The following is a 13431-nucleotide window of genomic DNA, read 5'->3' as shown; positions in this document are numbered from 1 at the left end:
CGACACATCCATTCCCATTTTTCATCATTGTTCCACAATGTTTATCATCATGAAATTAATATCTATATATTTTATACTATACTGCTTACCGTTTTCATACTTTATATATCTTAGCATATTCATACACACTGTTCATACTGCTCACAGGCTGATATCTAGTGTATTCATACCCCACTGTTTATTCATCATTCAATTCATTCTACATGTTATTCTGTAGATTGTGTACATTACTTTCCACTTCACTGCTTGTTGCACCTGGTTAGAAGCTAAACTGCATTTCGTTGTCTCAGTACCTGTAATATGTGCAATAACAATAAAGTTTCTCTTTAAGTTAAACCAAATCATTAAAATAAAATCTAATGTAATGATTTGGTTTAACCTTATTTATTGAATACATCATTTAAAATGGCAAGATTAAATCAAATTACATCCATGTTGTACACATCATAAAGCTTAAAGTGGCAGCTAAAGAATTAACACAGCAGCAGGTCTGTTCAATTCATGCTCATGAAGCTTCATGTGTGCAGATCTGAAGGGACTGATCATTTGTAGCCTGTCCACCTATCAGTTTTGCAAACATTAAGAGGGAGAAGCATTTCTAATTATGGAACCCAGTCACTGGTGTGGTTCATCATCATGACTGAATTAACAAACCTATATAAAGCAATGGAGATCACCTTTGTCTACAGTGGGTAAAATGGAATTTCCGCCATTGCAAACCCAGCCAGTCAAGCCGACTCCGAGTCCGAGCTGTCCGACCTAAGACGAGCTTTTTGACACCTCACCCGGCTGCGATCGGCTACTCTCGTCTACTTTCGAGGCGAGCCGCAATGTGTCTCAAACAAGCCTAGTGATAGATGTTAAGGACTAACGTTTATAATAAATACATTTGTATTGACAGGCCGTGGGGGGACACCCGAGGGCAATGTCCCAGGTAGAAACCGAAATAGCCAAACAAATAAAAAATAATAAAACCGGGGAAAAGTGAAAAAAAGTGTCCGAAAATAGGCACTCGTGAGGCGGGCAGAGTCCCCTGTCAACTCCCGTTAAATTCTTCCATGGTGTCATTTGAGCGAAAAACTTTTACGAGAACCAGGCTGGGGGAGTCAAAAGGGCTTGACCAAGGCCGACCCAAAGTGCACGGTCACCTCCGTGATGAGTCTCCATTGTGATTTGAAAACTTCCATCAAACGAGTCCTTCGGTGGGCGGGAAAAAAACCGCGTCAGAATCGTCACTTCCTGTACTGACAGTGGAGGTGTCCTGAGAGTGGAGGTCTACACCGGAACTGTCCTGAGAGTGGAGGTCTCCCATGGGGAATCCACCCACCCTTTCTGTAGCTTGCGCTAACATTCGGTCGACGGGCGCCTACCGGTTACTTTTTTTGCTTTGCAAGAAGACTGAACAATATTATTATCTGCCTCGCCGTTTATTTCTGTCGAAATATCCAACCTAGTCTCATTTACACACGGCATCTATTGCACGTCTGTCCGTCCTGGGAGAGGGATCCCTCCTCTGTTGCTCTCCCTGAGGTTTCTCCCATTTTTCCCTTTAAACTGGGTTTTCTTTGGAAGTTTTTCCTTGTACGATGTGAGGGTCTAAGGACAGAGGGTGTCGTATTGTCATACTGATATTCTGTACACACTGTGAAGTCCACTGAGACAAATGTAACATTTGTGATATTGGGCTATATAAATAAACATTGATTGATTGATTGATTGATAAAAAAACGTGTAATAACTACGTTGGTCCACAACGTAGGATGTAGTATTTCTACGAAAACGCCTCTGAAATTGTAAAATGCCTACGTTTTTGTTCACCATTCATTCCAATGGCTGGCGTCTATGTCACGTGATCTTCACATTTCTCATTGCAGAAAAAAAAAACATGGCCGAACTTCGTTTTATTCTCGGTGTAAAATGCCTATTTAAAGTTACTTTGGCCATTAAAATGCGTTTTGATGTCATTTGATGCGAGAAATATGAGTTGTTATTTCAGATTATGTGTGCAGTGGATGTACATGATCTTTAGTTTTCTAGTTATTACGAAGATTACTTCAAGAAATTGTGTCTATACAACGTTTTCATTGTTACCAAGGTGGATGCTAGGGACGCTGCTATCGATATTATTTCTGTTATGTTGGGTAAAATGGTGTTATCTTTATTGCTACCCCGTTCCCCGTCAATGTATAGTGTTGGTCCACAGTGCAAACGTATTAGTTTAACAAAATCCGCATCTAAAATTGTGGCATAATGTGGTGCCGAGAAATGGGAGTCGGAGGCGGGGTATCAAAGGTACAAGCTAGACTTTTATTTAGCATCTCAAAACACATGTAAACAGCTTCATGCCCGGGAAGCGAAGACCGGCGGAGACAGGAAGTCCGGCTCACTAAAATGTTCGTGCAGAATAATACCCTAACCCATAAATCCGTGGGTGAATAATGTCAATCACCACAATAGATACGTTATTTTCCCCTGTGCAATTCTCCATTTACTCAACAATAACACATAATTATCCTTGTGTTTATTTATTTGTTTGATTAATAAACACAAGTTGGAGTCCGTCAGGACCAAGGGTCGGAGCAGCTCATTTGCTTTACAGAATATTACACCCGGAAGTAAGTATTCTCTCCGCTTCGCTTGACAAACTCCGTGAAGTCCTCAAGCTCTGTGATTGGAGAGTGTGCAGAGCGTCGAACAGCACTTGAAATGGGATGGAACCACGGCAGACTGTCCAAAACTGGATTTGAACGGGTCCACCGCGTCCCCCCCTCCCCCACCCCGTCCCCAGAACTACACATGCTGGCTATTGTGTGTTTCGCAACATGTTCTCTATCTATGGCACGTCTCTACTGGGAGTTGTAGTTTTAAAAGACGTTTTTGTATTTCCCATAATAAGAAGTTGCCAGTATTACACTGTGTACATCCCTGGAGGTTTAGGGGATAGGAAACACTCAAATTTAAAACATATAATTAATAAATGGGTGAAAATTGCTTGTGCCCATAATGGGCAGCATTAATATATACCCACACGACAGCTAAGGTCAGAAGAGCTTTATTTAACAGCTGGTCTTATGTCTGTGACCCCTCCTGTTGTTCATTGATGAGCCTGAAACATGCACTTGTCAAGGTTCAGAGGCACATTGTGCAAATATGGCAGTAGCCATCGATCATCTTAAGATAAGATATACTTTATTGATCCCAAGTTGGAAACATTTGCGTTACATCAGCATGTGTAACAGTTAAATATGCAGTGGTGTTTATTTGTAAATCATTTAGTATAATCACACAAATTCTGTGTTTTATATTTAATAATTCTGTGTTCTTTATTTATTGATTGTTCAATACCTGACAAGGTCGGAGATGAAAAACTTTGGTCACAGGTTCCTCAACAGTGCATCACAAGACATCTTTCAATATGTGTACCTCCACCATTAAATTGTCATATTCTGCACATTTCTTATATTATCTACATACATCTTATAAGAGTATAATACATATGTATAATATCAGTTAAAATAAGTGCTTCAACATAGTTAACATTGCTGGAGGTATGCACAAATATTGATAGATGTCTTGTAATGCACTGTTGAGGAACCTGCGACCCAAGTTTTTCATTCATTGCATAACTACACGATAGTTGTGTAGGCCTATATGATATGTCAATAAACCTTAGAAAATCTTGAAATCTTGAAAGGGATGTGCAAAATAGTCATTATATACAGTCTTTACTTAACTATTATTAGAGAATAACGAGTAATGAACATACTTTATAGGGATTCTATTAATATCTAATAATAAAAATAATGAAATTCAATAACATGCTTTAACCACTAGGTGTCCCTTTATATCAGCTGTGCACCTTTATGGTGTAAATACAGCCTATCTACCAATTGGATCAAATATAAAAGTCCGCCGAATTAGTGTTGATACTGCAAGGAGACGTATTGTGTGAAAATAAATGTAAGATGTTGTTTAATTGTTGATATATTTATGATCCACGTCACGTTTCCAGTGTTGGCGGCAGTTCCTCATGTTTGTCTAGAAGTCTTCTCATCAGGGCTCTATAAATACAGAACTACGGCAGATATGTAATATTTAATGCAGCCGAACCGTGTATTACAATGCCGTTATGTGATGACTTTCAAAGAGAAAAGCAAGTACACTCGGAATAAAGTGTTTTCGGTCTGTTTCCGGTATTTGTTAATGACGATGTGCTGTGAGATGTGAGACTGGAATTGTACAGGGGAAAATAACGGTTCTGCACCATTTTAGATGCGGGTTTTGTTAAACTAATAAGTTTGCGCTGTGGACCAACACTATACTTTGACGGGGAAGGGGGTAGCAATAAAGATAACACCATTAAACAGTTACACAACATAACAGAAATAACATTGATAGCAGCGTCCCGAGCAACCACCTTGGTAACAATGAAAACGTTGTATAGACACCATTTCCTGAAGTAATCTTCGTAATAACTAGCAAACTAAAGATCATGTACATCCACTGCACACATAATCTGAAATAACAACTCATATTTCTCGCATCAAATGACATCAAAACGTATTTTAATGGCCAAACTATTATGTTTTTTTTTTTCTGCAGGGAGAAATGTGAAGATCACGTGACATAGACGCCAGCCATTGGAATGAATGGTGAAAAAAAACGTAGGCATTTTACAATTTCAGAGGCGTTTTCGTAGAAATACTACGTCCTACGTTGTGGACCAACGTAGTTATTACACGTTTTTTTACGAGACTGGGTTGAAATATCGGTAAGGTTTGATTTTTTTCTTCAAGCTAGTAGCATACCTGTTGCTAGTTTTTTCTTCCCTCCACACCGACACCACGGTAAAGAGGACGTTCTCTTTTCTCTCTCACATCAGAGGAGACAGAGATAAAAAAAAAAGGTATTAACACACCAGTTAATATTCTTTAAAGAAGAAAATCTACACCGTCGCCTTTTTTCCTTTCGGACTAACGGCAAGGTTGGATTTTTTTCTCAGTAACGTACCTGTTACTAGCGCGTCCACTCCACGCCGACGCCCCGGCGAACGAAGATGGACCCTTCTCTCCCTCACACCAGAGGAGTCAGGGACTCGGAGGCTCGGCTATGCGGCTGCGGGTTTAAGATTTCAGGCACAGACTCACACCGGGTCTGCTCGTCCTGCCTCGGGCTGGAACACGCCCGGGGGGAGGCTATCGATAACCCCGGCTCGTGCGGGCATTGTACCCGCTTCACCATTAAGAGCCTCCACCGACGGTTAGCACGCCAAGCTAGCTTGTCGGGACGGGACCCCCTCATGTCCGCTGATTCGCCGGCCGGCAATCAAGACATGGTGGCGTCCGCCGCAGAGATTGAGCCCCGCGCTGTGTCAGACTGGGGCTCAACAACAGCGACAGCCGCTGAACCGGAGCCCCACGCCGTGTCAGGCTGGGACCCGGTGGCGGAAAGAGCCGCGAGAGTTGGACTATATGGAGGACGAAGAGGATACCTCTGAGTTCCTCCTGTCTGACTCGGATGAGGATGACATCTTCGTTTCATCGGCTCAGGCTGCAAAGCCGGGAGCGATGTCCGCTCCCCCGGGCGAGAGCACACCAGCTTCGCCCGTCCTAAGTATGGACTTGCAGGCCGTGTGTCAACGCGCTGCCTCCAGGCTGGACATCCCATGGCCTGAAGTGGCCAAGGAGACCTCCAGATCTCGCTACGAGGAGAAGAACTTGCCCCAAGCAGCGAGGACGAAGAGGCAGCTCCTTCCAGTCTTTCCGGAGATGCTGGATGAGGTGTCGGTCTCGTGGAGAGACCGCCCCTTTAGCAACAAGGCCCCAATCCAGCGTGCCTCCTCCCTGGACTGTGACGGTATGGAGAGGCTCGGCCTGCTCCGCATGCCGCCCATGGAACCGCTGGTGGCAGCCCACCTCCATCCGAGGCTGGCTTCGACACCGAGCAGGAACCCCATGCTACCGGCAAAGGCAGACCGGTTCCAGTGAGCGATGACCGAACGGGCCTATAAAGCCGCAGCTTTGTCCGCCAGGGCACTCAACGTCTCCTCGCTGCTGACCGCCTACCAGGCGGAGCTCTGCGAAGACATGTCGAGCAAACCTGAGCCTGCCGTGTGGGACGAGATCGCAGCGAACATGGACATTTGCCTCTGTGTGCAGCCACACAGGAAATATCTGAGGTTCGCCTTTCAGGGTGTCTGTTACGAGTACAGAGTACTTCCCTTCGGTCTGTCTCTCAGCCCGCGAGTGTTTGTACGGTGTACGGAAGCCGCGATAGCCCCGTTAAGACAACAGGGTATTCGCCTGGCAACTTATCTGGACGATTGGCTCCTTCTCGCACAGTCGGAGCAAGAGACTATTACGCAGACGAATGTCCTCGTAAAACACCTGCTCGACCTGGGTTTTGTAATAAACACAGAAAAGAGCATGTTGTCTCCAGCCCAGACTGTACTCAGACTGAGAGAGTGAAAGCCTTCAGGGCTTGCCTCGCTCATTTCCAGCCACGGAAATATGTTCTCTTCAGGTCATGTCTGCGGTTGCTGGGGCTCATGGCGTCAGCCATTCTGGTGGTACGACTGGGACGCTTACATATGAGGCAGTTTCAGCACTGGGTAGCTGCCCTCAGATTGGACCCCGCGCGTCATGGCGCGCGGAGAGTGATGGTCACTATGAAATGCGTAATGGCACTGCCCCACTGGCTACACCCGACTTTTCTAGTACGGGGCGTGCCGTCCTATCGCGGAAGGTGGTCACCACAGACGCATGACTGACGAGCTGGGGGGGTATATACGAAGGTCGACCTGTGAGGGTCACACATACATTATCTGGAACTTTTAGCGGTGTTCCTCACCCTGAACTTCTTTCTGCCTTTTCTCAGAGGACATCATGTCCTCGTGAGGACAGAAAACACGACCACAATATCGTATATAAACCGCCAAGGGGGTTTGCGTTCTCTCCAGTTACACATGCTGGCACGCAAACTGATCTTATGGAGCTGCGGACGTCTCCTCTCTCTGAGAGCGACGCACGTTCCGGGAGTGATGAACCTCGGGGCGGATCTGCTGTCCAGAGGTGCACCACTATATGCAGACTGGACTCTACATCCAATGATTGTGAGTCAGCTGTGGGTGCGTTACGGCTGAGCCGCGGTAGATCTGTTCGCATCAAAAGAAAATGCTCAATGTCAGCTGTTCTTTTCAATGCGCGATATAAACGCACCGTTAGGCGTGGACGCGCTCGCGCACGTTTGGCCTCCGGTCCTTCTGTACGCGTTCCCACCCCTGGCTCTGATACCCCCAACTCTGGCCAGAGTGAGAGAACAACGCCACACACTTATCCTGATAGCTCCGCACTGGCCTGCAATGTACTGGCTGGCGGAGATATATCAGCTGCTGTGCGGGCAGCTGTGGCAGCTCCCACTATGCAGGGACATACTGTCTCAGGCGGGGGGGACGATCTTTCACCCACACCCAGAGTGCTTGGCACTATGGGCCTGGCCCGTGAGTGGTACAATCTGAATACAGTGGGGCTCCCTCAGAAGGTGATACACACTATTCAGAGTGCGAGAGCTTCCTCCACCAGGTCTCTCTATGACTGTAAGTGGAGGGTGTTTGAGGAGTGGTGCCTTCAAAAAGGGCACATCTCTTTTCAATGTCCTGTCGGGGTGATTTTATCATTTCTACAGGACTTAATTGATAAACACAGAGCTTTCTCTACGATCAAAGTGTACCTGGCTGCTATTGCTGCATGCCATGTGGGATTTGAGGGAAAGACGGCTAGCCAACATCCTTTGGTCTGCCGTTTTATGAAAGGGGCTCGCAGGCTCCTCCCTGTTTCCAGGTCACTGGTGCCCTTATGGGACTTGGCAGTGGTTTTAGATGGGCTCACTCGACCTCCATTTGAACCCCTGGAAGAAGCTGACATGAAACACCTGTCACTGAAGACAGTGCTGTTACTGGCTCTGGCATCTGCCAAGCGAGTCAGTGACATTCATGCGCTCTCTGTACATCCTTCATGCACTCAGTTTGCCCCAGGGCAAACAAGAGTGTTGCTGAAGCCCAACCCTGCCTTTATACCTAAGGTGGTTGGCTCATGCACCCCCATTGACATTGTGGCATTTCCTCCGCCGCTGTGTTCCTCTGAGGAACAGCGGCCGAATTTGCTGTGTCCAGTTCGTGCTTTACGCATCTATATGACAGGTCAAAAGAGTTTCGTTGTAATGACCAACTCTTTATATCCCGGGCTAACCCTCAGAAGGGCAAGCCCATTACCAGGCAACGGCTCTCCCACTGGATTGTGGAAGCGATTGCTCTGGCTTATACGAGTCAGGGTTTGCAGGCACCAACTGGCCTGTGTGCTCATTCTACTTGTGGACTGGCTACCTCCTGGGCTTTGTTCAAGGGTGTTTCCATCCAAGACATTTGTGCAGCAGCGAGCTGGTCCTTGCCGCTCACTTTTGTCTGCTTTTACAGGCTAGATGTCTCTGCTCCAAGTGTGGCCCGCGCAGTGCTGGGCCCCGTGTTGAGACAGAGTTCTACCTGTTAAGTTCTGGTTGTTTTGGTGATTTTCGAGATAAGCATGTCTAGCAATACGGGAGTTTCAATATCCCATAGTGAGACATCGAACGGAGTGTTATGAATGAGAACTATAGGTTACTTACGTAACCCCAGTCTCAGAGTAACATGAAGTGAGATGTCTCACCCGACGGCCCTTCTTGCTAAGGCGAAGCGAGAAGAGGTGCTTATTTTGAATGACGCTGCGTCGTAGCGCAAGCTACTTAAAGGGTGGGTGGATTCCCAGGATTGGCGTAATGAGATTGATGCTTCTGTTTGCATACGCGTTGAGGCACATCCCATAGTGAGACATCTCACTTCATGTTACTCTGAGAACTGGGGTTACGTAAGTAGTTCCTTCATACTGACCCAGTAGCCTACTGCACTCTTTCTACATCCATGTCGGATAGAAGTGAATAGTTGAATTTGACCAATTGGAAAATACTTGTTATGTTGGGAAACTTGCAGGCGTGGCAACAACCAACAGTCAAATCCTTGAAGAACATAGCCTGTCCTCCTAATTGCATGGTTCATTTCTGAAATAAGAAACAATGTGCTCTAATAAGGGATACATTCATGATTTTTGTCTCCTCCAGTTGGACCCGGGTACTACCCTCCTGTGATTCACCAGCTGTCATTGCCAGAGGACCCAGAGCGCTGGGGCGTGGACCCTTCTGTTTACTCATTGACACACAGTGCTGAGGTCATGGCCAAATTTAAAAGCATGGGACAAGGCAAAAAACACAACCTGATGGGTCAAGTGATACCCATATATGGCTTTGGGATACTTCTTTACATTCTTTATATAATCTATAAGGTGAGTACAATAACTGACCTGGTAGGCAGGTTTTATGAAACAACAAAACAAATGACAGTTTATTGTTTATGAGTATAAAATGTTATCAATCAGCTTTACATGCACTGCAGAATGATATTTTTAATAAATACTAATGACGAAGGCCATGGTGATCTTTGTGACCATACTTGTACTTCCTTGGCAATTTAATGAGTAGATTGTTTAAAATGACCAGAAATTATTATTATGCTCTTTTATGCTTATTATAATTGTGTTTTGGTGTTCACAGCTGACAATAAAGAGCAATACTACGAAATCAAGAGACGACACTACAGTATCCTACTGTAAAGCAAACATGGAGAATAAGATTAGTAAGTACCTGCAGCAAGTGATGGATTGTATTTGTGGTATTCTAAAAAAGATGTGTTTCCTTCATGGATGTTAACAACCCTTGGGTTCCTTCCTAGTAATGTATTTTAAATGTTCATAGACAATATGTTAACATTTACATAAAAAGCATTATGTGTTGATGTTAAAAGTTGTTGTGTAAATCTTGTAGAACCCGATGAGGATCTTATAAGGCTTCAGGAGAAACTTCTACAAACAGAAAAGAAGATGGAGAGGATTGTCTCCGGAAAGAGTCGTTGTTCTCGGAGGTAAGAATTATTTTTTGTCTATCCTCCATTTTGCTGTACTGTACTGGGACAAGAACTGGCATGGAAAATGAAAGGCCTGAAGATTAAAAGTCCACTCCATGTTTTATCTGACAGCTACTTAATTTAGAGACCTTTTTTCACAAACCATAATTGCATACAGTAGGCCAGGGGTTCCCAAACTTTGCCATGCCAAGGACCCCCTAGCATTATCGTCTGGCGGGGACCCCCCTGTTGCAATTTTATTTTTTAAATGATGAGTACATTATGATGGAAAATATGACAAATTAATCATACAGCTTAATACATTTTCTTAATATATATTTGTATTAATAATTAATAATCAGTTATTCTTCTTATTTGTTTTTGTATTTATCTTTTGTTTGTCATTCATTACATTGATTGTGTCTTCTGTTATAAACATTCTTAACACAATATTAAACAGTAATATCAACATATTTTAAAGCATTTTTAAAGTGATTTCCGTCTTTATAATATTATATAATTTTGAACAGTAATATGAACAATTAACATATATGTTTAGCATGTTTTAAAGCTATTTATATATAATATTCAACAGTAATATTAACAATAAACATATTTATATTCATATATATAAACAACAATATTTGCTACATCCATGCTCTCATCCAGCTGCAGAGCGAAATATTCACTAGCTCTCACTTGCTCCAAAAGCTGAGCAGATACTCAGTTTCACTCTCAGTAGCGGTAGCTCGATTCTGATTGGCTTGAAGGGCGGTCGTGTGATTTAAAAACAAAAAAAGAAAATATTAATAAATAAAAAATATTAAAAGATTGGCATAGATAGATTGATAGATATGCTTATAATTAACGTCTAAAAAAAAAATGTAACTTTGAAAAAAGGAAAAAATTCCCTTTTCCCTCAAACTTTGCGTGACCCCCCCTGGGCGCCCCCACTTTGAAAAACACTGCAGTCGGCTATTAAGAAATGGAATCAATGTATATGAAGACAGAAACTATATTGCTTCTAGTATATTGGAAAATATTCATATTTGGATATGCTACTAAATCATTATTTTTGGAAAGCTAAAAAAAAAAACAGCGACTCAGACTCAATGATGCCGTCTACTTTAAGTACGTTGTATTAGTCTTGCATTGTAGCTATACACAGAAATGTAATGTAATATAAACAAGAACCTTTTACTAAACTGTCACAGCTTGATGTACCAGAGCATTGCCATGTTGAGTGAATTTTCTTCATTCTCTTCTCTGCTCTCTAGTGGAAGAAGTAAGAAGAGTAAAACTTCAATATCGAAGAAGGAGGAGAAACTACTCAAGCAACTCAGACTGATCACACAGCTGATACAAGAGGGCCGGATGGAGGCAGCCACCCCAGAGATGGAGGCTGAGGAGACCCCCTACTGTGCAGACTGGGAAGGTACACATCTCAATATCCAACTCCTCACATCATTTAACAAAATGCACTTTTGTTCCAGCATCAGATTTTGTCACTGGCGTAATGAAAGCTGTTTTCATGCAACACATCTCATACTGTTTATCAAAAAATGTACATGTTTACTTTGTACACCAATGCAGGTTACCCAGAGGAGACCTACCCAGATTATGATGAGCCCTGGAAAAGACATGAGTTTGACATCTATAAGCTGGAGGAACCCACCTACCAGCCCACCGCCGAGGCCCTGGCAGAGAGGATGGAGCAGGAGGAGGAAGAGATGAACTCAAGGAAACTATATGTAGTGGTAGAAGAGGATGAAGAGGCAGAGGAGGAGGACGAAGAGGACGTTGAGGATAAAGAGGAAGAAGTAGATGACATAGAGGAAGGGATGGAGCAGTACGTCGAAGAAGAAGAAGAAGAAGAAGAAGAAGAAGAAGAAGAAGAAGAAGAGAAAAAGCATTTGCTCAGTCTTCCCTCATCCCTCCCTGTTTCAGAAAGAAGGCCGGAGAGACTTGGTTTGGAGGTGAGCAGAGAGCTACAGTGTCTCAAAGAAGGGAAGAAGCAGATTAGCTTTAGTGAACACAAAGATGTGTTTCAGTACCCGAGAGAGGATGCTTATATTGAAGAGGAAGAAGAGGAGGAAGAAGAGGAAGAGGATGATGGGACAGAGGAGGAAGTGGATGAGGAAGATCCAGTGATGGAGGCAGAGAGCCTGCAGTTCAGCTGTGAGGGTTGTCCCAACCCAGAGGAGGAAGCTGAGGAGTTTGATGAAGAGTTCCTGTTAATGTTAGAGTCTGTGGAGGGTGAAGGTCTTATCCATGCTGACATGCCTAAAGAAGTCGGGGTGAGTGGGCTGAGGATGCGGAACAGGAGGGAAACATAAAACACTTTTCAGATTACCTAGAAAAAAATGTTTTTTATTTATTATTTTTTAACATAATCATCTACATTTTCCTCAAGTTTACTTGTATTACTGATCCCTTATACATGTAGAATATTTAACCCAGGCTGAATCAAGACATGCAATGCTGCTCTGAAAGGATGCTTTCATAAAGATATGTGGGTGTGCAGGACCTTTTAAATAGCTGAATATTTGTTTTAAGTTTGTGACTGCTCATCATGTAAGGCATTATCATTTCAAAATAGAGTAATGTTGTGGGCACAGAATGCTTTCATTATCTATGATCTCCTTGGATTACTTTAGTAGCTATTGTTATTACTTTTTATTCAGAAATGTCAATTGTTTTTTATTTTATTTTTATTCAACCTTTATTTAACCAGATAAAGAACAATTGAGATAAAATACCTTTTTTTTAATGGCGACGTGGATAGGAATGCAGCAATGTCCAGCAGTGACAAGTGCACTTCAATTTCATTCATACCATAAAATACTAAATAATACGTCACACATTGCACAGAGAAAAGAGCACAACAGAAGAGGTTGAATACAGACAGTGTTTAAGGTAGATAGAAGCCATGGGGGCTGAAACCAGGAACAGAGAGTTCACAAGAAGACACAGGTCTTCCTTATATGTGAAGGACTTTATGAGAATACAGTACCTCTGTCGTGCAATATTTGGCTCCACCTTGTGGTCCAATATTGTTCTTCCCTTGGGGATGCTCCTTGTTTGCGGTAATTCGGCATATCAGCTTAGAGTACACAGCAACATGATAAACAACATCAATGGAGCTTTGAAAATACCCCCTCCTCAACCAGCCTCGTGGAAATAGGATCACTGAATGATGGACAGAGTAAATCAAAGCAGGAGGAGGCTGTGGTTTATAAGGCGTTTGAAATTGGTAGCAGTTTTGCATTTAAACAAACGTTGTCAATATGCAGAAATGTGAACATGAAGATGTATTAAATATATATGTAATTATTTAAGTGCAGTGAGATGATAAAGGTGTGATGAGACAGCTCTCAGCTGCCACAGCAGCACAAACTCACATTCAAGTGTCCTGACAACATTAAGTCATAATCTGCTTTTCCTAA

General features: G+C 43.3%; 1 protein-coding gene across 1 annotated transcript in view; it reads left to right on the top strand.

The window, feature by feature from the left end:
• Positions 1 to 13431, top strand: part of ric3a (RIC3 acetylcholine receptor chaperone a) — a 38090-nt gene that overhangs the window by 23868 nt on the left and 791 nt on the right. The window contains exons 3-7 of the mRNA XM_071202687.1: positions 9148 to 9368; positions 9637 to 9718; positions 9907 to 10003; positions 11263 to 11420; positions 11579 to 12282. Coding sequence (XP_071058788.1) covers positions 9148 to 9368; positions 9637 to 9718; positions 9907 to 10003; positions 11263 to 11420; positions 11579 to 12282 — 1262 coding nt within the window. The remainder of the gene's footprint in view (positions 1 to 9147; positions 9369 to 9636; positions 9719 to 9906; positions 10004 to 11262; positions 11421 to 11578; positions 12283 to 13431) is intronic.

Source organism: Pseudochaenichthys georgianus, chromosome 3 (assembly GCF_902827115.2).
Source record: "Pseudochaenichthys georgianus chromosome 3, fPseGeo1.2, whole genome shotgun sequence".
NCBI lineage: Eukaryota > Metazoa > Chordata > Actinopteri > Perciformes > Channichthyidae > Pseudochaenichthys > Pseudochaenichthys georgianus.
This window is presented reverse-complemented; position numbering and strand designations above follow the sequence as displayed.